Below are 26,251 nucleotides of genomic sequence, written 5' to 3'. Positions count from 1 at the left end.
AATTTCTTTTAAAAAAGCCTGTTGGGATTTTAATGAGAATTTCTTTTGTAGAGCAATTTGGGGGAGAATGGACATATTTCTGATACTGAGCCTTCCTATCCATGAATATGATATACAGTTCTCAACTTATTCAGGTCTTCCTTAAGGTCTTTTTTTTTTTTTTTTCTTCGATACGCGGGCCTCTCACCGTTGTGGCGTCTCCTGTTGCGGAGCACAGGCTCCAGACGCGCAGGCTCAGCGGCCATGGCTCACGGGCCCAGCCGCTCCGTGGCATGTGGGATCCTCCCGGACCGGGGCACGAACCCGTGTCCCCTGCATCGGCAGGCGGACTCTCAACCACTGAGCCACCAGGGAAGCCCCAAGGTCTTTTAATAAAATTTTATAATTTTTCCTTAACACTTTAAAAAAAGTTATATTTTGTCTCTTCTTTTTTTTTGCCCTTTTCAATGGTATGTTATAAAACTGTATCCTCTGGTTATTGCTGATATTTAGACGCACAGGTAGAAGAGTCTCTGTTTGGCCTCCCAGATCCTCTCCACCTTTCTCTGCCTTTCTTTGTGCCCCAGGAAGTGTTTGTCTACAGAATGCATCACCTGGTTAGGTTAATGGTAGACACCTGTAGAGATTAGAGATGAGAGAGGTCAGGGTGTTTACTTCCCCAGGTCCCTCCCTGCAAGCCTGTGGTTGGCAGTGGCTTCACTCCTCTGCTGAGGAAGCCTCTTTCCCTGATTGCTGCTTCCTCCTTTCGTCCTTTCAAGGCCAGGAGTGGTGGCCACTTCCTGAGGCTAAAAGAAGTCCCTCATGCTTTGCTTATTCACTGAACTCTGCCCCTCCTTTGTAAACTGCAGGGATTTGCTGACATCCCTCCGGCGATCTTTCTGTGCACGCCATCTGTTTCTCGCCAGGACCATGACGGATACCATAATTGCCACCAGAAGTGGCCCCAGAAAACAGACTCAAAGTGGGATGCTAGCATTGGGTTGCACATATATTTGATGAGCATGTGGCTAAAATCCTTGCCCCGGGAAATCGAGTACCAGGAGCCTGTGTCATCCAGGGGCAACCCAATTCCTCCAGTTATCACCAATGGTGGCATGGGATGTGGCGCAAGTGGAGGGCAAACAGATGTGTGGCCAAGCGGATTAGATATTTAGTCGCTATGGCAAATGCGGGGTTACAAAGACTACGCAGTGGGCTGGCTACTTCTGAGGGCTCTGGGAGGTACACACAGGAAAAGGACAGTTCACACCTTGGGTGTGTCAGTGCCCTCCAGGCAGGCCACCAGGAACACACCTGTAACTCAACAAGCTGGGATTCTTACTGGTTGCAGCTAAGGAGACCACACACCTGGGGGATGCACCCGGGGACTTAGAAGGTATTAGAAAGGACTCCTTATAGAATTGGGGCTTTTATAGGTGATTCTGGGAAGGGTTTAAGGAAGCGGGGTTTTGCTGTGGATTGGATGCTGTCTGGAAGCTTCTTAATAACTCCCATCTAGAAGGTGAAGCTGTACTGGGAAGTGGCAGCAGTGTCCCAGCTCGGGTGGCGGAGGAGGTCCACCCGTGACTGGAGTGGTCAGCAGCCCTGTCTGATCGTGGTGCCTGGGAAACTGCTTGTGTCAATAGCAGAACACCAGGCCTAGGGGAAGCCAGGCCTCTCCACCTCCTCCTCGGACGGACAACAGCAAAGCTCCGTGGTCTCTAGAGGAAGCTCGGCCAGCAGCCTCGGGGCAGACCCTGCTGAGGGGCCGGCGGGGAGCAAGGGGCGGAGTGGTCAGCGCGCGGCCTCACCGCGGACACACACGGAGGGCGGCCGCCGCACCGAGTCACTCCGGTCACTCGGCGAGGCGCGGCGGGGCCACAGAACCACTCCGGTCGCGGGGCCAACCGGAAGCACCAGCACCTACAGTCCGCGGCCCGGCCCCACGGCCCGCCCCCCAACAGCCCGGCGCGCATGCGCACACTGCCGGCTCGGGAGCCATTTCGCGGGGCCGAGGGGCGGGGAGCGACTGCGCAGGCGCCCGCGCCGGAACGGGCGGGGCGGTGTTACGCCTGCGCAGTTGGCAGTGCGGGGGCGGGGCCGGCCGTCAGCTGACTGTGGCGGCGGCGGCCTTGCGGGGTAGTATATAGATCAAGGTTCCGCGCGGAGCGTCGCCGGCGCGTCACCTCTCGGAGGGCGAGGCCTGAGGCCGGCCAGACCATGGCGACCACCGTCAGCACGCAGCGCGGGCCGGTAGGCTCCGGCTGGGGGCGGGCTCCGCGGCCTCCGGGCACAGGGGAGGGCCCGACGCCGGGCTCCGGGCAAGCGGAAGGGAGTCCCGGGACGGGGGCGGCCCCGCACCGGGTGGGTCCCCGGGTTGGGGGAGGCCCCGCACCCAGTGGGTCCTCAGAAGGAGGAGGCACCCAGAGAAGCACCCTGAACCCTGGACAGGCTCTTGGATGGTGGAGGCTCCCAGGCCCGGCTGTGTTCCTCGGTTTCTTAAGTGACAAATGAGGGGTTGGGAGCCGCGAGCTGGGAGTGCCCTTCCGCCCAGCCCTCGCGTCCTGTCTTCTGGCTCAGCTTATGGTGTCACTGCGGGCGAGCGAGTCCAGACGGGCGCGGGCCGGCTCCTGGGGACTCGCCTCCAGCCGGGCGTTCAGACTGGGTTGGGGCGCGTCCTCAAGAGTAGTGTGAGGTTTTTATCACAGCGGCTTGAAACGTACAGTAGACGGACATCTGGGTCCTTCTGAGTCGGGACGAGGTTCTGTGGACACTTTGATGTGCCTTCTCTCAGAATGCCGCTGCTGAGGGTGAGCCCCCGGCTGCCGGGGCTCCTCGCCCTCGAGTCGGGGTTGACAAGTCTTGTTTGTGTTTCTCCCGACTGGAGAGGAATCCACAGAACGTTTTTCCGAGTTTGAGGAAGACCAGGTCTTGTTAGAAGCCCCCTGGACACAGATGCTCGTTCTGAGCGTTTGAATGGGACCTGATGGGAGTTCCTAGCCGACTTGGGTGTGGAAACGCCCCAGAGTCAGTCGAGTGATTTCTAGACTCGGATTCTCAGCGTTTCCACGTCTTCACCTTCACTGCGTACAGTGAGTTACAGCAGGCCGAGTGTCCGTCAGCACTTTCTCATTTCTATGCAAGTGGCTCATCAGAGCAGCACAAGGAGCAAATTAGTGTCTACCCCGGGAGGGGAGCGGTGGCGTAATGGGCAAGCGGCCCGGCCCCGTTCCTGGCCTGTCACGTGTCCTCAGCCTGCTGGGAACTCAGAGCCCTTGTCGGGAACCACAGGCAAACACACACAGCCGGCTCGGGGCCAGGCGAAGGGAGCGCTTGGTGAAGGTGGGCCCCTCCTCTCACCAAGGGGGACGTTGGCCATATGCTGTGACAGGGCTGTGACAGGGCCGGGGCGGCGGACGGTGTCCGGACTTGGGGCCTGTGCTGTCGGGGTCTCGATGACCTGGCTGTCTGGCCCTGTGCGGTGCTTCCCGGCGTGTTCTCTTGTCGAGTGGTCGTGGGCCTTCTGTCCGTGTGTCGTGGGCCCCATGCGTAGACCAGCAGGTGTTTTGAGGGCTGCCCTCCATGACCTGTGCTCATGCAGTAAGGTTCGGTCTGGGCCAGAGCTGCTGGGGGCTCAGGGGTCTTGGGCGCCCTGGAGCCTGTGCGGCTTGCTCAGCTGGCGTGGGTGCTCTCGGTATCTTGGGTGGCACCGTATGGTGACGCCTGCCATCAGGGTCTCACAGAGCATCCACTCTCAGACCTCGAGGTCTGAATTCAAGTCGGGGTGAACGGTGGCCTGCCTGGGCCTGGGCCGGGGTCGGGGTGAGTAAGGGTCTTGGGGCAAGGGTCTCTGACTGGAGACCTGATGGGGGAGCAGGAGCTGTGGGGTGGTGGGAGGGGAGAGCATGGAAAGCAGAGTGGGACAGGATCTGGGAGATGGCGGGCTGCTGCTTCAAGGCCAGGAAGGGTCCTGAGCAGGGGTGTCTGTGCCAGAGGGCGGGGGCCGGCCAGTGCAGGTACATCTGTCCTTGAGTTTGATCTGGTTGCTACAGTGTACTGTCTACTGGTTTTTCTTTTCCCCCCTAATGTTTTTGCCTGGTACACATCCCCTCGTTTACACATCTCCCCGCTGGCCCACCCTCTCTGGGTTAACTGTACTCGTAAAGGCTTTTTTTGCCAGTTATCAGGCTTGGAGAGCCCTTCCTTTAGTGGTTTTCGGGGTCTGGTGGAGACCTCTTCCTTTGCCAGGTGTACGGACTTGGCGTTGAAGGAGCTCCCACGTGCTGTCGTGTGTGTGGTGCGGTGGAGGCCCCGCGGGACGGCGTGGCTTGTGGCAGAAGCTGCGAGTCCCGCTGGGGCATCCGGCAGGTGCTCCCCATGCCGGGTCCTGGCTGGGCAGCTCTCCCGAGTGTCCGCCCTCGGCCGGGGGGCCCCAGCCCTACCCACACAGGACGGGGTTCAGCCTCGGCCCAGGGTCACTCAGCAGGGCTCCCAGGGCCTGGATTCACGCTCGCTTGGGCTGACTCTGAAGTCTGACCGTCTCTTCCCGCTCGTGGTGAAGGAGGGACAGGCAGAGTCCTCGGGCATGTGGAGCAGAAGGGGGGTCCCACGGGTCTGGGGAGGTTCCCTTTGTCCCTGAGAAGGGGAGCCTGAGGGGCTAGGAATTTGCTTAAATTCCAGGAGACGTGGTGTTTGCGCCTGCAGGTTAGTCTTTCCCTGAATGGCCACTGAGGGATGCCCAGCCCTGTGCTGTCTGCCCACTTTCAGCAGTGCTGGTGTTTCTGTTCTGACAGCCCTTCTCCATCCCGTGATTTTGTCTGGTCTACGAACTATTAAAAAGTACCCGATGGACACCCACAGGAGTACCTGTGTGGGGACCCCTGCCTTCTCAGGTAGAACTCGGGTCAGGGGAGGTTTGCGGGACCCGCTGCTGTTGCCCACAGTGCTGCCGGCCAGCTCGACGGGACGGCGGCCAAGGCTTGGTCACAGGCTAAGATGTGTGGTATGTCCCATTGAGTCCAGGCCAAAGGGGGCCAGTAGGGACCACTTGTCCTGCTTTTGGAGATGCTGGTTGATCAGTGCGGCCCCTCCTTCCTATCACATCTTTTCCCTCATCAGGCCTGAGGGTGAGCTGTCTGGTGATGCCTGGGTGGGCGGGGATGTCCAGGTCCTCATCAGCCTTGCACAAATTGATAATTGACTTCACTGGGGATGGCAGAGGGTGATAGTTGAATCTTTTTTTTTTTCCGGCTGCGTTGGGTCTTTGTTGCTGCGAGCGGGCTTTCTCTAGTTGTGGCAAGTGGGGGCTACTCTTCGTTGCGGTGTGTGGGCTTCTCATTGCGGTGGCTTCTCTTGTTGTGGAGCATGGGCTCTAGGCGTGCGGGCTTCATTAGTTGTGGCACGCAGGCTCTGTAGTTGTGGCTCGCGGGCTCTAGAGCCCAGGCTCAGTAGTTGTGGCGCACGGGCTTAGTTGCTCCGCGGCATATGGGATCTTCCCGGACCAGGGCTCGAACCTGTGTCCCCTGCATTGGCAGGTGGTTTCTTAACCACTGCGCCACCAGGGAAGCCCCTGATGTTTGAATTTTGTCACTTGCTCTGCATTTATTAGCTGGACCTGTTTGTATAGATGAAGGCTGTCTGGTTGTCCTTAAATACAGTCTGTATGGGAAAGGCAAGACAGCTGCTTAGTTCTTTCTCTTTCATTTCCAATGATCAGAGGAAGGAGTTGTTTTTCTTTTTAGGCCTGCGCTTGACCTTCTCTTTTTCGGGTACAGTTGTGGACCCGCACTGTTGGAGTCTGGACCATCGCCCGTGTCCCCGTGAGCGCTGCTCTGGATTCTCAGGGTGAGTTAGGAGCACATCCTGGTTTAGGATGGCCCCGTCTTCCTGTGAGTTGGACCTTTTTGCGTGTGGTGACCCCTCTGGCCATGCACAGGCCTTTCTTGTTTGGTCTGATGCCACGTGGCAACGCCAGCTTTCTTTTAGGGAGTGCTTGCCTGATGGGGTTTTCATCGTTGGACCACATCTTTCTGACCATGTGTGTCAGGTTGGTCTGTTGTCAGCAACATGGAGCTGGAGTGTTAAAAAGTCAAATCTGAAGTTTGTCTTCTTTGTTTTTTAGCTGGAATGTGTTAGATAGTTTTATGTGTATAGTTATATACACACACTTTTTGTTCCTAACACTTTCTTTTGTGCTTTTATTTGTCTGTTTTTGTTTCTTTTTCTCTCCTTGCCTTCTTTTGGATTGATTAAATATAGTTTTTTAAGTTCCATTTTTTGATTTCTTCTTGTTTGGAAAACACATGTTGTCATTCTGTTCTCTTGGGGTCACCCTGGAAATGTTAATGTATGGACTTCACGCTGCAAGGTTAACCCTCGTAACCGCCGCCCTCCTCCTGATGGGTTGCTGCCTCGGGTGGCCTCTCCCCATCCTCCCAGGGGCAGTGTTACCTTGATAAGCTGGCGCTTGCTCACAGGCACTGAGACATGTGCTGCTTCCTCTAGTTCCTGAAAGGTGTGTTTGCTGTCTGGGATTCTGGGCTCACAGTCTCCTCTTGGGACGTGAAGGTCCCTGTGTGGCATCTGCCATTGAGCTGCTGGTGGCAGATACGCCTGTGCTCCAGCCCTGTGCCTCTTCCCGCATCTGAGAGCACTCCCAGCCCCTCTTCCCGTTCCCCCGCTCTGCTGTCTGTCGGTGTCTGTGACATCCGTCTGGGCATTGTGGCCAGCAGCTCTGTGCCCGTGCCCTCCCGTGTACACGGCCTGGGGACTGCCCGGCCCCTGCGTTACTTGTTGTTTCCCAGACACCTGGCCGACTCCTCGGGCTCCCCGCGTGCAGTCCTGCCTGCGTTCCTCCTGTTCCGCCCACCTCCCTCTGGTGATTCTGCTTCTCCACCAGCTGGACAGGAGCTGGGTGGGAGGATGGCCGTGCGGGGCTGGGGGCCCAGGAGGGGCAGCTGCCTCAGCCGACAGTGAGAAGGTACTGCAGGGCGGGGAGCCGCCTGTGCTTTGCAAGGGGCGGGGGGACCGAGTTGGGGGGGTGCTTGGGCGGGGGCCCCGCAGCGGCTTGTCTGGCGGGTTCATGGTGGGCACGGCTGCGGCAGTGGGCACAGGTGCGATGGCCTCTCCCTGCCCAGGGTCGCGTTCTTCACACGGGTTTCCTTCCACGGCTCCTCCTCCTTTCTGTGCGTCTTGCTCCCTTGGGGGTCTTGGGGGGTGTCAGCGCCCACCCCACTCATCCCCAGGCTTACCATCCTGAGCGGCTCCCTGTCTCCCAAGAACATGGCACACGGACCCGCCCTTTCCTTCCCTGGGACCCTCTCTGGCTTCCCCGTCCCCTTGGGTGGCCTCGGATCTCCTGCCCACTCAGCCGCTCCTGTGGCTCTGCCTCCCAAGCAGGTCCAGAATCGGATTCCTTCTCAGCCTCTGCTTCACCCACACCAACCGCACCCCTTCGACTGGTCCCGCCCGCCCCCACGCCACCCCCAACCCCCACCGTCACACGCTGGGGCCGGGCGCCAGGCAGAGCCAGATGTGCATGCGCGCAGCACCTCACCTGCCGCGGCTGCTCACCTGCCCCGGCCCCGGCACCTCACCTCTGAGTCAGAGCCCATCAGTGGCCTTGGTGCAACACTCCTGTCTGCCGCTGCACCCTCCTGCTCTCCCTCGCTTCCTCTGCTCCAGCCACCTCCCTGCCTCAAGCTGCCTGGCAGGCTCCTGGCCAGGCCTGTGCACAGGGCCCTCCCGGGCTCTGCATGCCCGACGCCTTCATGCCATTCAGGCCTCTGCTGAGGTGGCACCTTCCCCCGAAGCTGCCTCAGCCGTCTACACCGTCTTACCTCACCGGCTGCTCACCTGCCCCGGGGTGCTCACCCTGTGTTTATTTACAGCGCTGCGACTTTCAGCAGTTATTTGTCTTCTTTTGTTAAACTACGAGCGCCACGGGAGCAGTGATTTCCCCCCAGCATTTGGCGTGAAAATCCGCACATACGGTGAAGTTGAAAGACTTGCAGTGCGATGCTCGGCCCCGGCACCCCTTGGCCCGTTACCGGCTGTTTCATCTTACTCAGATGTGGACAGGGTGATCCATCTTGCTCGCACCCGGACCCCGGGCTGGCGTGAGAGGCTTCGGAATCCCTGGACGAGGCCCCGTGGAAGCCGCTGGCTGTCCTGTCAGCATTGTGGTCTGGTCCTCATTTGGGCCAGTGGCGTTGTCTCTTTCGCTGACCCTCCGGCGTCCTCGGGCTCAGTTAACGCCGTGTCTCGGTCCCCTCGTCCGGAGCTTGTGTACACTGTGTCCGGCAGGGCTGGGACAGCCAGACGTTTTGTCTTGAATGGCCTACCCAGGTTTGGGTCATTTAGAAAGTTGGGGGAGGCCTGAGGGATAGGAATAAGGGAGGAGAGCTGACACAGAGGTTTTTGCAGTGAAACCTGGAAGAGGATTGTGGGGGGAGGGGGCGAGCGGGAAGGGACTAAGTGGCACCCTCTGGGGAGCCCCCCCACGGCGCTGGTGGTGCCACCCTTCCCTCCCTGTTGCTTCTGGGCTTTTTCCTCTTTTCCCGTTTCCTGAAACCAGGTCATCGGCAGGAGGTGCTGGAGACGTGAGGAAGGAGCAGGGTGTGTGTGTATGTGGGGGGCGGTGACTCGTGCGGAGACCCATCCCCGTGGCTGCAGGTGTCGGCTGGCAGTTGGAGTTTTCCTCGTAACTTTCTTTGGGAAGATGCTGAATTGATGGAAGAATGTCAGTGACCCGTCCCGTGACTGGCAGGTGTCTCTTAGGCCTCAGCGGGCATGTCCTGGGGCCTCTCTGTCGGGGTGGGATGCGCTGGGATGAGCGTGCAGCCTGCTGCTTGCCGCAGGCCTCTGAGGCTGCTGTGCAATGGGGCCTATTGGCTGGTGGGGCAGCCATCAGCCGCCCCGGGTGCTGAGCCCCATCACCCTGGGCCTCGACCCTGCTGTTGTCTCTGGCGGGCGGGCCTAGGGCAGGTGTCCCCAAGGTGCCTTCAGCGGGTGGCCCTGCAGACCTGGAGGCTCCGGGTTCAGTGTTGGCTCCTCCTCTCTGGGCTGTGGTCCCCCCTCCCCCACCCCTCACAGGCTCTGACCACGTGGGATTGGTTTGTTGTGCTGTGTCCCCCTCCCTTGAGGCCTCAGCGTGGCCCGCTGTCCCCACGTGGCCCCTGCGTGGACTGTGCTGAACCCCAAAACCAAGACGAGTACAATAAAGAGGGAACATAACCCCTAGGAGTTTCATTTCATTCTAGTTTCATAATCTCTAGGAGACAGATGGCATCAGTGAAGGAACGGAGACGCCTTTCCTGACCTGTCACTCTCGCCACTGAATGTCCCCACGCGGCCTGCTCCCTGTGGGGTCCTTGGCGCCGAGGTGGGCAGTCACTCCTCAGACCAGCAGGCGGGGGTGTGGTCTGTGCACCAGCGACCCCTGGGAGAGTCATTTCTGTAAGATGAGCACCGGGCAAGCGGGGCTGTGGGCAAACGGCAAGGGGCCCGAGGAGCTCTGGATGGGGTGCGTCTGGGGGGTCACGGGGGCCTGGCCTTGGCGCTGGCAGGAATTGACGATTGGCGTGTCCCCGGCATCTCAGCCCTCCTGAGGGCTGTGGCCCGCGGGGTGTCACCACCCGCCTTCCTTCGAGGGCCCGTCCTGGAACCCACTCAGCTGCACTTCACGTCCAGGAAACGCGGCCTGCGACGCCCTGTGGGGGCGGGTGGAAGGCACCGCGCTCCTCTCCTGGCAGTGCCGGGGCCTCTGGGGGGCAGCCTCCGGGGGCACCCTCCCCTGCCCTGGGCTGGGTCCTCGATGCAGCGGAGGTGTGAGACGCAGAGCTGGCTCCCAGACAGAGGGTCTGGCGGGGCGGTGGGGGGGTGGTGGGCACGACTTGCTTTTAGAGAGAAGCAGGGGGAGCGCTAGGCCTCCGGGTGCAGTCGGCGTGCGGGCTGCTGGGAGCCGGCGAGCGCCCTTGTGTGTGCTTCCATCAGCCTCGGTGGGAGCGCATGATCTCCAGGACCAGACTCTGCCAGGGACCTTCGATAGGAAAGGTGCTGGGGGCGCTCGCTGGGGGAGGTGCTCTCCCAGGGGTGCTGTGAGCTGGGCGGGTGGGGTGCTGTCTGGGCCCCTGCCTGGTGCCGTCTGGTCCGTGCAGGAGAGACCTCCATGTCATGCGGCGTCAGGACGTCAAGTGGTCCCTGGCGGCCGCTATAAGCGCAGTTGCCAGAACTCGCTGTGACACGCTGGGGTCTTTCTTTCCGTGTTCCCTGAAACCGCCCAGTTCTTCAGGGCTCCCGGCTGGGGTCTGCGACGTCCCCTGGGCGGCTGAGGGGGCCTGTGGCTCCGGTTTCCCCCCCAGCAGCCAGACCTCCGTTGTGGGTCCTGTGGCTGCTCCCTCCCATTGACCTGGGCTCTGCTCGCATTGTGGCCCCTCCAGGCCCGCACCCCCCCGCCCGGGAGTGAGCAGCGGTGCAGCTGTCCAGGGCTCTGAACACCGGGGGGTCAGGCCGTCTGGCTGCAGGCCATCTCTCCGCGTGTGGTCTCCTGCAGTTTTCTTGGGAGTCATCACTCTTGGAGCCCCCAGGCTCTACCGGGCTCCACCCTCAGGTGTGTCCCTGGGAGCTGGCGCCTCCCCATCACTTCACCTGTCCAGGGCCAGGTCTCCGGGCTTCTGGTGGTTAATCTGTTGGGTTCTTGGTCTCTGGGGCGTTTTTGCATGTGAGCTGTTTCTCATGGAGACGTTTGAAGGGTATCAGCACAGAGGCCTTTCCAAGTCACTGGGCATCCAAGCTTCAGGTTTCACCCCGTGAACAGCGCTCACGGTGGGCAGGCCTTGCTTGCGGCGGTCCTGGTCCTGGGGAAAGGATCATGGACACGCGGACCAGAGCGTGTGAGGTCCCCAGGCCCAGTGAGGATGCGAGGCCTGCTTACAGGGCGGAGATGCACTCGGGCTCCTCAGAGCCCCCCGTTTGCTGAGCGTCCTGCTCCTGAGAGCGCAGGCCCTGCGAGGGGCCCGCAGGGTGGGGATCCTGCCACGCGGACCCTCGTCCTGTGGGGGTGTGGCACCCACCTCTGACCGCTGTGCTCTCCGCAGGTGTACATCGGGGAGCTGCCTCAGGACTTCCTGCGCATCACGCCCACGCAGCAGCAGCAGCAGATCCAGCTGGACGCACAGGCTGCGCAGCAGCTGCAGTACGGAGGGGCACTGGGCACTGTGGGCCGCCTCAGCATCACCGTGGTGCAGGTGGGTGTGGCCGCCTGCGGGGGGGAGGGGGCCGTGGGGGGAAGGGGGCCGGAGCGGGCGGGGCTGGGCCTTCGCTGTCATAGCATGTTTCCACGTGGACGGGTGGGGCTTCCTCTGATCCCGTTTTTCCGGAAACATACCTAGTGGAGAATGATGGACGAGAAGATACTGACGATCCCCCGGGTTTTGCCAGGAAGAGTTAGAGAAGGGGTCCTGCCCTGCCGGTGCTGGGGAAGGGGCAGCGCGGCTGCTGCCGGGTCATCCCGGCCCCCTGGAGAACCAGATGTGCTGTCAGGATGGAAAGGGCGTTGCCACGTTGCTCTGACGGGCTGCGTGAGGGCGCAGGAGGCAGAGACGTCTGTCCGTCCGTCCATTTGTCCGCAGCAGACACCAGGGCCGTGCCTGGCGGGTCGTTGTGCCCAGTAAGCTTCGGGGTGACCTTCCTCAGACACTCGTGTGCCTGCAGCGCAGCCCAGTTGATGTCTAAGGGGAGCCACTTGGAAGCGGGCAGGCCAGGCCTCCGTGTCCCCTCCGTGGTGCCGGGGTGCGGGAAGAGAGCACGGTGGCAGACGGGCCTCTGCAGAGGGCAGCAGCTGTGAGCAGAGCGTGGCCTTGGGGCCATTCGGGGTCCAGGTGAAGGAAGGCGCCTCCCGCACTCACGGGCAGCTGGCCTTGCTCAGACCACGAGCATCGCATTATTCAGGTGGAAAAGCCTTAGCGGCTAGACAGAGACAAAACAGCTGCCTTGAAGCTATTGAAAATCAAGCCCGTTTCAGACTTTGCTGCTACATGTTTTCCAGAAAATACCAGGGCAGCTTCTAGGAGTTTTGGGGGGAAAATCTGCTGTCCTGAGAACTGCTCTAGTGAACTCACAGTGAAGACAACAGCATGTGAGGGCTGAGGCCCTCTCCCAGGCGCTTTCGGGAAGACATTACCCGTGTGATCCGTGTTCGGTCTTGCAGTCATAGGAGCAGGAAGTCAGCGGGTGAGGAGGGCAGGGGCAGGACGGCAGTAAAAGCCTGCGTCGCCCCGAGGGATGGAGTACGGTGCACCGACGGCGAGCTCCGAGGGCAGGTGTGGAGCGGCCCAGTTATCGTGGAAAGTACAGCTTGAACAGGAATTGCCGCCCTGTGCCGGGGCTGCTTCAGGGCCAGGCCCTCCTGGTGCTGCCAGCTGGGGGTCCTGCGGCCTTGGGGCTCGGCTCTGAGTGGGCACCCTGTCCTGAGCTGGAGTTCAGGGCTCCCTCGGGGTCTGTGTCTGGAAGATGTGGGCGAGGCTGGAAGGCCCTGCGCTTGGTGCTCCTGGGGGAGAACCAGCCGACTTCGGGGAGCACTCACATGGGGGCGGGAGGGTGTGTGACCCCAAGGCCTGTTGCCAGCGCCCAGGGGATGGAGGAGCCTCAGCCAAAATGGGGGAAATTACAGGAGGAACAGGCCGGGAAGGAAACTCGCGGTTCCGTGTCGGACACGTGAAGTCGAGGATGTTTTAAAGGTGGGGGGCCAAGGCTGGGAGGCTGTGGACTTCAGGGGAGAGGTCCAGCAGTGATACAAGGCGGGCGTCCTGAGGGGCTCAGGCTGGTCCTGCACGGAGGGGTGTGGCTCTGTGACGTGCGGTCATGGGCAGCCCCAGCCAGAGCTCTGGGGAAGTCAGCATGAGAGTGGGGGATGCGGGGGCAAGGAGGCTCGCAGACAGAAGAGGGGCTTTTGCGGAGCCTTCCAGAGGGGAGAAGAGAGAGGGTGTCAGTGCAGGCAGCAGGGCTTTGGGGAATTTTTTGCTGTTTTTTTAAAAATTGACCTTACTGAATATGGTTTACGTATGTTAAAATGCACTGATTTGAATTAGCCTGTGTTTCAATGACCTCTGACCAGCCTGTCCACCCCTGTAATGAAGAGAGCTTCCCCAGCAACACAGATAGTTCCCTCTGCCTGTCGGTGGGCCTGCCCTTGACTGTAGTGCTGACCAAACTCAGCCCCCGGGGCACTTCCCAGAGTCTGTCTATTGCCCAGCAGGGACGGGGGTCCCAGCCCCGAGCCTCTGTGAAGCGCAGGCTTCTGTGTGAGCGTTGAGTTCCCATTTCGGAGTGGACTCCCAACTCCCGAGCTGGGTGGAGTCTGCTTTGGAGAAGCTGCCAGGCTGGTCCCTGCACGGCCGCACCGTGGCTTCTCGCAGCTGCCTGCAGGGCTCCTGCGCTCTGGGGGTGGGCGGCTTGGCCCGGCCGGGCTGGGTCTGAGCCCGTCCAGCAGCTCCTGTGGCCTCATGGGCTTCTGGTTTGCGTGTCTCTGATGACCAATGGCGGGGCGCATCTTCTCACGTGCTTATTGGCGTTGAGCTTTCTTCTTCAGGTCTTTTGCCTGTTTTTTAATCGTGCTGTGTTCTCATTGCTGAGGTTTGTGAGTCCTTTACGTACTGGACACGGGTTTGTGATCAGACTTGATGCTGCAGACGGGGCTGGTCTGTCTTCCTCCTCACGGTCCTCAGGGAGCCGCCAGCTGTCCTTCCTGGGTCATGCTTTTGCTGACCTTGCCTAAAAGATGACAAAGACTTCTTCTGGTTTTTCTTGTACAAGTTTTATAGTTTGAGGTTTTACATTTAAGCCCATAATCCACTTGAGTCAGTACTTCCTGACCGACAGCCTGATGAGCTCATCGGTGTTCACATTTTCTCCTACAAACGCATCCCGGCCATCCCGAGCAGCCCGTCTGGCTTGAGGTGGGCCTGTGACCTATGTGAGATATGGGTGGGCTCCGCTGGGATGCCCAGGATGAGTCGCCTGCACCCCTGGCCCCAACGCAGCGCTGGGCAGGGATGGTCACTGCCGAGAGGCTCCTGCGCGGGAGGGGAGGCTGGGGAGCCAGCACGGTCACTGTCCGAGGGTGCAGGGAAGGCCTTGGCTGGGCCCTGCTTCTCCGGGGTAGCCCCCGTCCCCCTGCTTCTCTTCTCGGTGGCTCTTGGCTCTGTCCCGGGACGGCCTGCCCTTTTCACCCTCCTCCTCTGGGTGGGGATCCAGCCCCTGCCTAGCAGCAGCCGGTGTGTCCTGAGTGTCAGGCACGGCGCCGGGTGCCTTATCGCAGAAACACTGGACCCAGCCTGGACTTTCTCCTCCCTCCTGGGTCCCAGAGCATGGTCGTCCCGGGGATTGGTTCTGGGACCCCACAGATACCACAATCCAAGGATGCTCAAGTCCCTTATATAAAACGGTGCAGTTTTGCACGTACCCTACATACATCCTCCCGTGTACTGAGAGTCAACATTGGATTACTTGTAACACCTAACACACGGTAGATGCTGTGTGCATGCAGTTGTAATACAGTGTAAAGCTATAAAAATCGTTGCTGGTGTGGCCAATTCAAGTTTTGCTTTTTGGAACTTTCTGGAATGTTTTTTTCCTAATATTTTCGATCTGTGGTTGCTTAAATCCACAGATACGGAGGGCTGACGGTTCAGTTACAGCCGTGTTCTGGTGGGTCGGCACCCAGAAAACTCTGGAAGCCGTGAGTGGAAGGGGCGGCCCACTTAGCTGAGCTGCGGCTTCCACTGTGACAGCCGCTGCCCCGTCTCATGTGTTGGCTTTATTTCAGGCCAAGTTGGCAAAGAACTACGGCATGACCCGCATGGATCCGTACTGCCGACTGCGCCTGGGCTATGCAGTGTACGAGACGCCCACAGCCCACAATGGCGCCAAGAACCCACGCTGGAATAAGGTCATCCAGTGCACGGTGCCCCCGGGCGTGGACTCCTTCTACCTGGAGATCTTTGACGAGGTGGGGGCCGCGCGGGGGCCACTCAGCCGCTCCAGAACTTCAGGTTTCTTGTGGCTTTGTGACAGGCGTCCTGGTGTCCCCAGCATAGTGAAAAGCACGTTTCCCCTGCAGAGTCTTTAGAACTCGCATTCAGACACGTCACCACCCTGTGTCCAGCGTGTGGGCGTCACCCGACCAGGCAGGTCAGGCAGCCGCTATCTGTACGCAGCTTGGGTGTGATGTGGTCAGGGCCCGTGGCTGGGTGGCGTGAGTGGCAGGAGCCTCCCGAGTGTCCCTGGGCCATCGGGTGCCCTGGGCTCTAACTCAGCCTGGCCCTCCGAGGGCCTGTCTGGGTGTGTCCCACCGCTCCTGAGGCTGGGTCGGCTGCCCCCTCACCTGTGGTCGGCTGACGGGGCTGGGGGGGTTGGGGTGGGCAGCGGGGCTGGGAAGTGGCCACAGTCCCCAGGGTTCTGCCTTCCTCCCTTCCTCCTGGGTCCTCCCTCACACCCGGCCCCATTGCCTCTGGGGCCCTGGGGTGGAGGGGAGGAGGGGAGCGTGTGGGTCGTGGGGGAGCGCACGTCTGCAGGCGCCCGGTGGAGCCTCCCTCCCCCTGCACCCACAGGAGGTGGAGAGAGCGGGGCGGCCCCGGGCCATGCACACCCTGCCGGGAGGGCTGGGGGAGTGGGGCAGCCTCCCGGGCAGCCCTGGGGTCACCGCCATCTCCTGTCGCCCCCCAGCGAGCCTTCTCCATGGACGACCGCATTGCCTGGACGCACGTGACAATCCCCGAGGCGCTGAGGCAGGGCAAGGTCGTGGATGAATGGTACAGCCTGAGCGGGCGGCAGGGCGACGACAAGGAGGGCATGATCAACCTGGTCCTGTCCTACACGGTGAGGCCGGCCGGTGGGCCCGTGGCCACTGGGGTGCCGTTCCCGGGCTTACTGGCATCCCTGCCCTACTCCCAGGTGTTTCTGGCATGTGGACGCCGGGAGGGGGTGCAGGGACCCCGGGTGGGACCGACTGCCCAGCCTCACAGCCGCCGCCTCTGGCACCTTGTCTCACCCCCTTTCTAGTGCTGGACTGATTCACAGCAGGTCCCAACATCAGTGAGTTTACTCGTGAACGTGCCATCGTGCCTCTGTAACAGACGTTTCTACGTAGATGGAAAGCCATCGTTGTACTTTAGTAACTAAAGAATTATAAACAGAGAGAGGCTGTTTGACCCTGGAATTTAAGCTTAGGTTTCCTTTCTTGAGCGGGGTTCTCTGTTGGTCACGTCTCAGCCGTGGTTCAGCAGGTCTGATGACACCACCTACCCGAGTCCTCCAGCAGGGGAGCCTTTGGGGTGTCGGTGTGGGCAGGGACTTGATGATGCTGGATGGGGTGCAGGGCCTGGCTGGACCCGCCTCGATCCTGGGTCCAGTGACTGGGCTCCAGGCCCTGTGCTGTCCCTCCCAGGACGGTTTTGGCGAGGCTGGGCGTGATGAGGTTCGGATGTGTGCTGTGTTCTTCTCTGACCCCCTGATTGTCTTTGGTGTGTTTCAGTCGCTGCCGGCTGCCATGATGATGCCACCTCAGCCCGTGGTCCTGATGCCCACTGTGTACCAGCAGGGCGTCGGCTACGTGCCCATCACAGGTGTGTGCTGCTCCTCCTCCCCGGGCCCGTGCCCTTGGGTGTTCGAGCAGGGGGGAGGCATGTGGGGACTCGGGGTGTGGGCTAGAGGCTGGACCTGGTCTTCAAGGGATGCCCGGAGAGGAGAGCCTCCCAAAACCAGGGGTCCGCTGTTATGTTGGAATGCTACATGCACGTGTAGGAAATAGGGTTTGTTTTTTCTCTGTCGGCACGAAGAAGGTGAGTTGAAATTTATGGAGATGTTGAAATGTGATTTCTAAGCATTTTGAATCACCGCAGCACGAGATCACTTCCTGTTGGGTGGATGGACCCCGGGCTCCAGCGTTACTGTTTCTCTCCCGTCTTTTTACCTTTATGAGGTACTTACCTTACATGGTGGTAACTTTTCTGAATGAGTGGTTCGCACAGCACAGCAAAGTCAAGTTGGACTGTGGCTCTTCCGCCTCTGGATTTTTTGAGCCTTCATGTCAGCCTGTGATCGGCTCCCACCCTGGGCCGTGAAGGGTCCTGGGCTCAGCTCGCCCCCCGTGTGAGCCACCATAAAACCGGGCGGTGCATGGGCGGCGGGAGGCTCAGGACACCGGAGAGACCAAGTGACGCTGAGGATGCCTTGTGCACGGTGGTGGCCACGTCCCCGAAATCCTCTAAACTCCGTGCAGAGCGAGGTGAAGATTGTGAGGCCCCGAGTTAACTGCCCTAGGACCGCCCGCCTCCCACGTTAAAACCCAAGACCCTCCGGGTGGAAGGGGCCTAAGGAGAGCCAGGGTGTCTCCTAAAGTTTGTCTCGACTGTTCGCAGAAGTGTCAGAAATGCAGGCAGTGGGAGTGTGGCCTGGATGCGAACCAGGCAAGGGCGGATGGTGGGGGCTCGCGGAGTGAAGCTGTCAACCATCCCCAGTCCCGGGTTCCCTTTCCCTCCTCCCCGTTTCTGAAAGGCGGTGGGCGAGCACCTTCCTGGGCCCATGGAACGACCTGGGGGCCCTGGCCTCACCGGGTTTGAGTGCCCACCTGGGACCCAAGTGACCTCTCGCCTCTCAGGACGGCCAGGACTAAAGGCCGGTGGGCAGCAGGTGTGGGCACGTGCTCGGCCCGGCTGGCCGAGGAGGGACTCGGAAGGGCTGGGCTCTGCTGCTGCCTTGGGAGCACGTCCCGTCCCCTCCGTCCCTGGAGGCGGCCGTGTGTGTCCAGCGCAGCCTCGGTCGCACATCTGCAGCCGATGCCACCTCGTCTCAACACTTGTCGGCCCTTCTGCCAGTTTTGGTTTGGACAGCGTTGAGCTGCCTTTAAGATCTTCTGACTTCAGACAGGAAAGGAAATCATGTCCTAAACTTCTCAGTCCAGCGCTCCTATCCTGATTGGGCGGATTGTTGGTGCTTTTGAGTTTATAAGAACTAATGGTTTTATTTTATTTTATTTTTAAAATTTATTTAGTTATTTTTGGCTTCATTGGGTCTGCGTTGCTGCACGCAGGCCTTCTCTAGTTGCAGCGAGTGGGGGCTACTCTTGGTTGTGGTGCGCGGTCTTCTCATTGCGGTGGCTTCTGTTGTTGTGGAGCATGGGCTCTAGGTGCACGGGCTTCAGTAGTTGTGGCCCCCGGGCTCAGTAGTTGTGGCGCACAGGCTTAGCTGCCCCGCGGCATGTGGGATCTTAGTTCTCGACCAGGGCCTGAATCCGCATCTCCTGCATTGGCAAGCGGATTCTTTTTTTTTTTTTTTTTTAATTAATTTATGGCTGAGTTGGGTCTTTGTTGCTGTGTGCAGGCTTCAGTAGTTGTGGTTCGCGGGCTCTAGAGCGCAGGCTCAGTAGTTGTGGCACACGGACTTCGTTCCTCTGCAGCATGTGGGATCTTCCCGGACCAGGGCTCGAACCCGGGTCCCCTGCATTGGCAGGCGGATTCTTAACCACTGCGCCACCAGGGAAGTCCCAGAACTAATGATTTTAAATCCCTTTCTACTTTTCAGAGAGGTGTTTGACTAGGCTCTGTACTCTGTTAGGCGTGAAGTCTCTGTTAACACTCTCCTTCCTTACGTTTGTCTGGGTTCCCCCACGAGACCATCTCAGGACAAGGAGTCAAAGCTTTGACTTGGGGTCCGGTGGCACCAGGTGCTCGGACTGAACCTTCCAGCAGTTGAGATGCCGTGAGGTTCTCAGTTGTCACCTGTGTCTAACAAGGGAGTGAGGGGACGTGGCTGGTGTGAGGGAGTGATACCAGGAGCCCCACGTGTAGCTGGCGGGGCTGGGCATCCGGGACCAGCCCGGGGCCCCACGGCCTCTGCTCGAGCACACAGACCCCGGCGCAGCAGTGCTCGTGAGCGCCTCGCCTCGTGGGTTGTCTGCTGCCACGGGGAAGGCTGGGCACGCGCTGGGCGAGTTTTCTTTCCTCATCAGTGTCTGATTGTGATGTGAGTGCCAAGCTGGGAAAGTCTGTTCTGGAACGTATGACAGAGGAAACGGCTTGAAAGTCTCAGGTGTTAGGGCAAAGGAGCGTAGACTGTGTTTGCTGTTTCGTTCTCAGGTGGAGGGGACTGTTTTGTGGCCTTTGATGGATGAGAATTGACCCCTGTGGTGTAAATGCACACGTTCTTAGGCTTGTTTTTGCCCCTGCCATCCCCGCTGTGAAGTGGGCTCATGTGAGATGCCGGCGACCGAGTGGCAGGGGGCTGCTCGCCCCTGGTTTCTCACAAGCGTCTGGCCAGTTTCTGAGGTCACGTTGGGAGACAAGACCTGGGGGGCCACCCCCCGGGGCGCTACCACCCGTGCGTCGGGGGTGCTGCTTTCCCTGAACCCCGTCTCCTGCTCGCAGGGATGCCCGCCGTGTGCAGCCCAGGCATGGTGCCCGTGGCCCTGCCCCCAGCCGTGAGCGCCCAGCCCCGCTGCAGCGAGGAGGACCTGAAGGCCATCCAGGACATGTTCCCCAACATGGACCGGGAGGTGATCCGCTCTGTGCTGGAGGCCCAGCGGGGCAGCAAGGATGCGGCCATCAACTCCCTGCTGCAGATGGGCGAGGAGTCCTAGATGTGCCCCGCTGCCAGCCCGCCTGCCTGCCTGCCTGCCCGCCCAGCTCCCAGGAGCACCGTCCCCAGCAGATCCCCGTGAACGCGCCCTGCGTAGCCCCTTCCTCGGACGTCTGTGTAGCCCAGTCCACACCCTTGTTCAGGATGCATGTGGTTTTCAGTTCCTGCAGCCGTTCTCGACGTGGTCGGGGCGGGTGGGGGCCTCTCCCGCATTGGTCGGAGGGCCGTGTCCCGTGTGCGCGCCCGCCTTCCCGCCGTCCCGGGAGGCTCTCCTGGGAACAGCTGCCCCCACCAGGGCCTTCGTGCCGAGCCTTCTCTGGTTTGATTGGTGGCCTGCGGTGACGAGACCTGATCGGGTAGGCCCATTAACGCAAGGCACACAGAGCCCACTGACAGCGGGTTTGGGGTCCCTTAGAAGTTTCAGCTGAAAACTTATCTCCTCCCCTTGGTGGTGTTCGTGGGCTGCTCACCACCGTCCAGCCTCGGCTGCGGAGCTCAGCCTGAGTGCAGAGCAGCCAGGTCTGGGCGTGGTGTCGGGAGCCCTGGCCTGAGCCCAGGGCCCTGCGTCTCTCCTGCTGTCTCACCTGCCTCTGTGTGATGCTGTCCCGAAGGGTCACCGCTCCTCCCCGGGATGCACTCTGGCAACAGAACTAAAATTGGGGCTGTAAGAAACAGATCCAGTCTTTGTATTTGCTTATTAAAGGGCATTTAGGAACTCCTGGCTTACTACCGATGTTAATTTAGGGAAACTAGGTCGGGCCCAGTCCTGTGGATCAGTTTGGGTGACAGAGAGGGCAGCCTGGTGACCGTCAGTGCTGGCAGGTCTTCCCAAGAGGCAGGAGGCGCCCTGCCGTGTGGATGGCGCCCTGGCCCTGGCTCCGGCCGCAGACAGAGAGGACGGGGACAGGCTGGGTGATGCCCTGTGGAAATCAGAAATCTGATTGGTGTCTCCGAAGTGATGCACTGTGCTGTGATCACTGCGGTCACCGCTCTGTCTTTGGAGTCGTTGCCCACCTTTGGACACAGAGGTGGATCCCAGCTATGTGGACACCTGTGGAAGGTCAGCCCGAGGAAGGTAGGAGGACTCAGGCTCCAGTCCTTCCCTCCATGTAGGTTAAGTGTGGTGCCGCTTTCTGTCTCCCCCGGGCATGCCTGGTGGCCCCGGGTCGGGGAGACCTGCGTTGGTTGGTGGGTTCGGACCACTTGTGCCTTGGCCGCAGGCTCTTCTCAGATGCTTGAGAGTGATGGTTCCTCGGCTGCAGCCCTCGACTGTTGGGCGGTGACCTGACCACACTCAGCACAGCTCCACACAGGCCGGGCCCCCAGCCCCAGGTGACCCCGTGCTGCCCCAGCCGCCCCGCCCGGGCCTCCGTTCATGGGAGTCTTAGCTTCAGGGTGGCTCCAGACCTGCCAGCTCTCACGGTCCTTTTTCATGGCTGCTGCTGCTTTACTAGGTCAGAGGAAGGTCGTGCCTTGTGAGGCCTTTGTTCAGGCAGACGCTCTTCCTGCCTCGGCTTCGCCTTCGTGTCCGCGCTCGCCATCCAGGCGGCCCCGGTGGTGGGGGGGGCTGCTGTCTGGCTCGGGCGCCCGTGGCTGCTGGGCCCGGGGCCGGGGCACCGTGCAGCTGGCTGCTGCTCTGTGCTGGTGAGGAGAGAGGCGTTTCCAGCAGGCCTGCCCTCCCTCCCGTTTCAGGCGCCCTGCCGGGTGTTGGCAGAAACGGTCCTCAGAGCTTGGCGTTTCTGATCATTCTGTTGGGGTCCAGGGTCCAGATTCCTCCTTGATTGTAAGATACGTTTTTACTTTTCAGCCTTCTAATTTAATAAATGGTCTGTGTAAAATAGAGAAGTCAAGTTCTCCAAGGAGAGTTTACTATTTTTGTTCTGTTTTAACTCGGCTCGTAACAAGCAGGTGGACAGCAGTCGCAATAAACTCACCAGCAAACTAGTTACAGGGCTCGGAAGTGAAGGCAGAGAGGGCTGCCTGGCTGGATTCTGCCTGGGAGCCTGAACTATTCCTGTGCGGCGTGGGTTTGGTTTCCTGGTTGGGCTGTGGAGGACAGGCCCCAGACGCTGTGCTCCTCTCCTGGTTCCCGAAGCACCGGCCTCTCGTTCCTTTGTTGTCCTGTTTGTAATTCTTCTCCAGGCCGTCCCGACCCAGGAGTAGGAACCGAACATGGGCCACAATGTGTCTCCCCTTCTAAGAGGGCCCACGACGCCCTCCTCAGAGCCAGACCCCGAGTGCAGGGTCCGGCTCGGGTGCTGGGCCCCACGGCCCTGGAGCGCACAGGGGTGGGGCTGGCCCAGCCCCGAGTCAGCAGGCACTGGCCCCGCTGAGGATGTTGCGCAGCCGGTTGGGGGCGGGGAGGGAGGGGACCCACTGCCTTCGGGTATGCCCCCCCACCCCCGTTATTCCCCTGACAGTTTTCTCAGGCACCCTCCTGCCCCGGGTCAGTGTCACAGTGAGAGCTTGTGCCCAAGGCTGAGAGGAGTTGTGTGCGGGCGGGGCCCGGGCACCAGGGACACGACACAGAGGGTAAGGTACGCTCAGCGCTCGTGTGTCCCGGGTGCTCGGCCCTGCGTGTGGGGTGTGAGCTGCCGGGAGGCGCGGCCTTGGCTGGTTGCGGTGCTGGCTGAGGAGGGGACTCGGCTCACAAAGGGAGGGGGGAGCCCCTCCCCACTGCGGGCCCATGTCTACACCACTTGCAGCCCGGGGAGCTCCAGGTGAGAAAGCCGCTTGGTGGAAGCAACAGCGCGTTGTTTCTGGAGGAGCCAGTGTCGGTCCCGGGGCGCCAGCTCAGACGCAGGCGAGCGGGACCCCGCCCATCCCAGCCGCCAGCCTGCCCTGGAGCAGCACATGAGGACCTGCAGTGTCATGGAAACAGGATAAAATGCAAAGACCAAGAGAGTTAAAAATACCCACAGAGAAATGGAGAAGAACAGATAGAACTGTTGGAAATGCAGATACAGTCATTGCAGTTGACCCCTTGGTGGGCAGGCTTTTGGCAGATTGGACGTTGCTTAGGGATGATGGTCCAGTGAGGGCTGAGGAGACCCACCGCGCGTGGGGCCCAGAGGAGGTGGGGGGACGGTTGGTGCCTCCGGTAGGGAATCCTGTGAACCCCAGGGAACACGAGGTAGATGTGCATCGAGTGTGTGAAACACGCCTGAAACTGCCGAGCTGGGTGTGGGCGGGGGTGTTACTTTGGGGTTGGCTGGTGGGGCTGGGGACAGGACGAGGACGTTACCCAGGTACGCGGCCTGCCCACGTCTCAGAGGCCCGCCACTCCTCGCGTGGACGTCCATCCGCAGCCGAGTGCGGGCTGGGTGTGCAGGCGCCGGGCAGTGGGTACCGGGCCGTGGTGGTGGTGGTGACACTTCCGTCTTTCACGTCGGAGGTCAGAGATGGCCCTCCTCGCAGCCAGCCCATCCCAGTTACACGTTCCAGGGCTGGGGAAATGACCAGTGGGTAGCTGAGTGGCCCCATAAGCCCCAGTTTTAAAGGAGCCTTGGCGTTGCTTTGGGCCCCTGCGGTCAGTGGTGGCCCCTCTGCCCTGGGGCTGAATGCTGTGAGCCCCTCTGGGAGGGGGTAGGGACCACCGTCCTGTCCACTTGCCCTGGTGCCTTGGGGCTCTCCCGAGGGAGCCCAGCCTCTCCTCCAGCCGATGGTTCTGGTCTGAGGACCGAGCAGGTCTGGACCCTGGGGGAGGGGCCGTGGCCCCCATGAGGAGGCCGACAGCTGTCTGTGCTGTCACTTGGTTCTGTTCGGAGTCCACGGGCCGTCAGCGGCCCGTCCACCTTGCCCCCATCACCACAGGGAGCCACTGCTCAGGGCGTCCGGTTGCCTCTGACCCCTCTGCTGCTCAGCCGCCCCCCATCCCCCTGCTGCTGGGGAGCCAGCCCCGTAACGGCATCTGCTGTCTTCAGCCGCACTGCAGGGGTCAGCCGCGCTGGTTCTCGGCTGTGCAGGCGCCCTCTCACCTGTGCAGGTGCCCTCAGCTGTGCAGTGTCCCCGGGGCCCTGCTTAGCCTCCACATCCCTTCCTCAGCCACTGCGAGGGCCCTTCTGGGCTCTCCACCCAACGCTGACTGCAGCCAGTTCCGAATTTCCAGGAGTCCGCCCGGCAGCGTGGCGAGTCTCCTCCTAGGACACTTGCTCCTGGGTCACAGCCAGCCTCCCAGATGCTTTCCCAGTGCCTGCAGCTGCAGTGTCACCCCCCACCCCGGGGCCCACGCTGTCCCAGCCTCCACGCTGACCCCCCAGCTCAGTCATGGGCAGCGAGGAGTGGGCTGGCCCCACAGCCATGGGGGCTCCGAGGATGACCATCGCAGGTCCAGGCTCCCTTCCTCTCGGGGCTTCTTGGGGTGGCAGATGCTGCTGCCCTTACGTTGAGCTCCAGTCCCAGTGCTCAGGGCCCCCCCTCAGGCTGCAGGATGATGGCTTGTCCTCAGCCGGCCCAGGAGGCCCCTCACTTCCCACCAGGAAGTCTGGAGACTCTAATGGGTGGGCCGAGCACCGTGGCAGCGGCTCTGGTCCTTCGTCTGGGTTCCCACGTCTCCTGAGTGCTAGGGAGACGGCACAAGGCCCAGATCCTCACCCACGTCCCGGCCAGCCCTGCAAAGGGAAGACTCCAGGACCCAGGAGCTCAGGGAGGCCTCCTGCCGAGCCTCCCGTTCCCCCTGCAAGGCTCCTGACCTCCACCTGCTCCCCATGGCTAGCGGGGCAGCTTCCCAGCCTCTCTGGCAACTCCCCACCCTCCCCATACCCAGCCCCTCTCGATTGGGTCATCCAGACGCACCCGTTCTCTTTCCTCTGCTTGGTGTCCATCCTGCTGGGGTGCTGGGCGGTCAAGCACGGGCTTCTGCCCGCACAGCAGGGCTCGGTCAGCACTTGTTGGACGAACAAATGCAGGAGGGATTCTGAGTTCGGCCAGTCCCCCTCCCCGCCATGGCCCCAAGGGTGGCAGGACCTCCCTGGACTGGGCTTCCGGGTTCACGGGGCCTCCAGAGCGCACAGAGTCTGGGCCTTCAGGGCCGTCTCCCCTGTGCTGACAAGGAGAGCGATTTCTTATCGTTCTCTCTTCCATTTTTATTTTCAGAAGTAATGTTCAGAGCATCCCTTGGAACTGTTGATTTCTGAAAAGCAACCTTTGTGGAAGCAAAGGTTGCAGCCCAGTTTGACGTTTGACTTGTTCTGGAGGCAAAGCCCTGCGTCCAGGGCCGTAGTCCCCTAGCGCTCAGCGAAGCTGTGTCCCCATGACCCCAAGGGCGGAGGGCAGGAGACAAACCAGCGCGGCGAAGCAGAGCGCGGTGCTGCTTGGGATGAGCATGTCAGTGGTGGTTTTGCTTGAAAGTTTTCTGTGCTGACAAGTCAGTCTAGTGAGAAACACGTGGTTCCCTGAGTGCAGGCGTCACTGTGAAACGCGTTAAACCCAGTGATAACAAAACGTTCATTCAGTAATTTGTAACGTCACTAAGGTAATTATCTTCAGTGTCTATTAACTGTTAGGTACTGCCAAGATTAAAGCAATAAACCTCATTTAGGACAAAATGGAAAAGTGAAAAATTACAAAAATTGCAGTGCAAGGGTTATTAACTCCGTGTGGAAGAGCGGTTTTCTTTCTGACATACAGCTGGCCCGCTGTTCTTCCTGTGGACACCCGGGCAGGATGGACAGAGCGTGTGGCCCTCACACCAGCGCAGGGGGACGTGTCCGGCGCTGGCCGAGGGGCGTCCTGGAGGAGGGCCCGGCTGGGGCCTTGGTCTGGGAGGGGCTCTGCTGAGCTGGAGCTGTGGACGGACCGCTCGGCGGCCAGGCTGAGCCCTGGGCTTGTGGGCGGGAGCTCTGCCCCCCGCAGAGCTCCGTGACCCCTGCTTCCACAGCTCTGCTCTCAGGCCCCAGACAGGCTGGGAAACCAACGTGGCTTGGGTTCAGCGAGGGAGCAGATTGGAGGGCGAGCGAGGACGTGACCCCAGGGTACCCGGACAGCAGGAAGATCCGTGCCAGGCGCCCTCCACACCCCTTCTAGGATGGAGCTAGGATGAGTTGTCTCGTAAAGAGCACTGGCGGAGTTCTGGAAACGTCTGTGACCTGCCCGGGCCCCACGCCCTCGGCCCATCACGAATCGCACAGGAGCTGCCCCCGACGAGCCTGGCAGCAGAGCTGGGTCCACCCAAGCTGCAGAAGCCCATGCAGGGTCCAGGCGGGCCGCGACACCAAGCAGAGGATGAGGGCACCCGGCGTCCGCTCTGATGGGTCAGGGAGCCCAAGTTCTGGGTGAGGTGGCACAGTGGGACCCCAGTCAGGGCCCTGAACTCAGGGCTGGACCTGGCTGACCAGCGGTCAGCCTTGCCTGGAGCAAGATGAGAGCACAGAGCCGCCCAGGGCTGAGAGGCAGCACCTGTTGGTCCCAGGGTCCCATGTCTCAGCCCCCCTCAGTGACTGTGGGGTTGCGGCCTCTGGAGGGAGGTGGGGTTGCAGCTTGTCCAGCATCGACTTCAATAATAACATAGCCAGTTGTTTCACCAGCAAAAGTGAGTTTATTCGGGAATAGCAGAGGAATTGCAGTTCAGTATCCGTGAACCATGGTGGCCCACAGGCACATCCAGAGAACAAGGAGGGGGATCTTGCTTCTATGGGGAAAA

The 26,251-nt window shown here is 60.7% G+C and overlaps 1 protein-coding gene across 1 annotated transcript; it reads left to right on the top strand.

Annotated features, from left to right (window-relative positions):
- The first annotated feature begins 2,130 nt into the window (after positions 1 to 2,130).
- TOLLIP (toll interacting protein) lies at positions 2,131 to 20,326 on the top strand. The gene is made up of 6 exons (XM_079709555.1): positions 2,131 to 2,232; positions 11,076 to 11,225; positions 14,804 to 14,986; positions 15,703 to 15,855; positions 16,511 to 16,601; positions 19,401 to 20,326. The coding sequence occupies exons 1-6, from the start codon at positions 2,200 to 2,202 to the stop codon at positions 19,610 to 19,612; spliced, it is 822 nt and encodes a 273-aa protein (XP_079565681.1). The 5' UTR covers positions 2,131 to 2,199; the 3' UTR covers positions 19,613 to 20,326.
- Positions 20,327 to 26,251: the final 5,925 nt, after the last annotated feature.

The sequence above is a fragment of the Hyperoodon ampullatus genome (assembly GCF_949752795.1).
Source record: "Hyperoodon ampullatus genome assembly, chromosome: 7".
Lineage (NCBI taxonomy): Eukaryota > Metazoa > Chordata > Mammalia > Artiodactyla > Ziphiidae > Hyperoodon > Hyperoodon ampullatus.
Note: the sequence above shows the minus strand (reverse complement) of the source record. Positions and strands in the feature narration are given on the sequence as shown.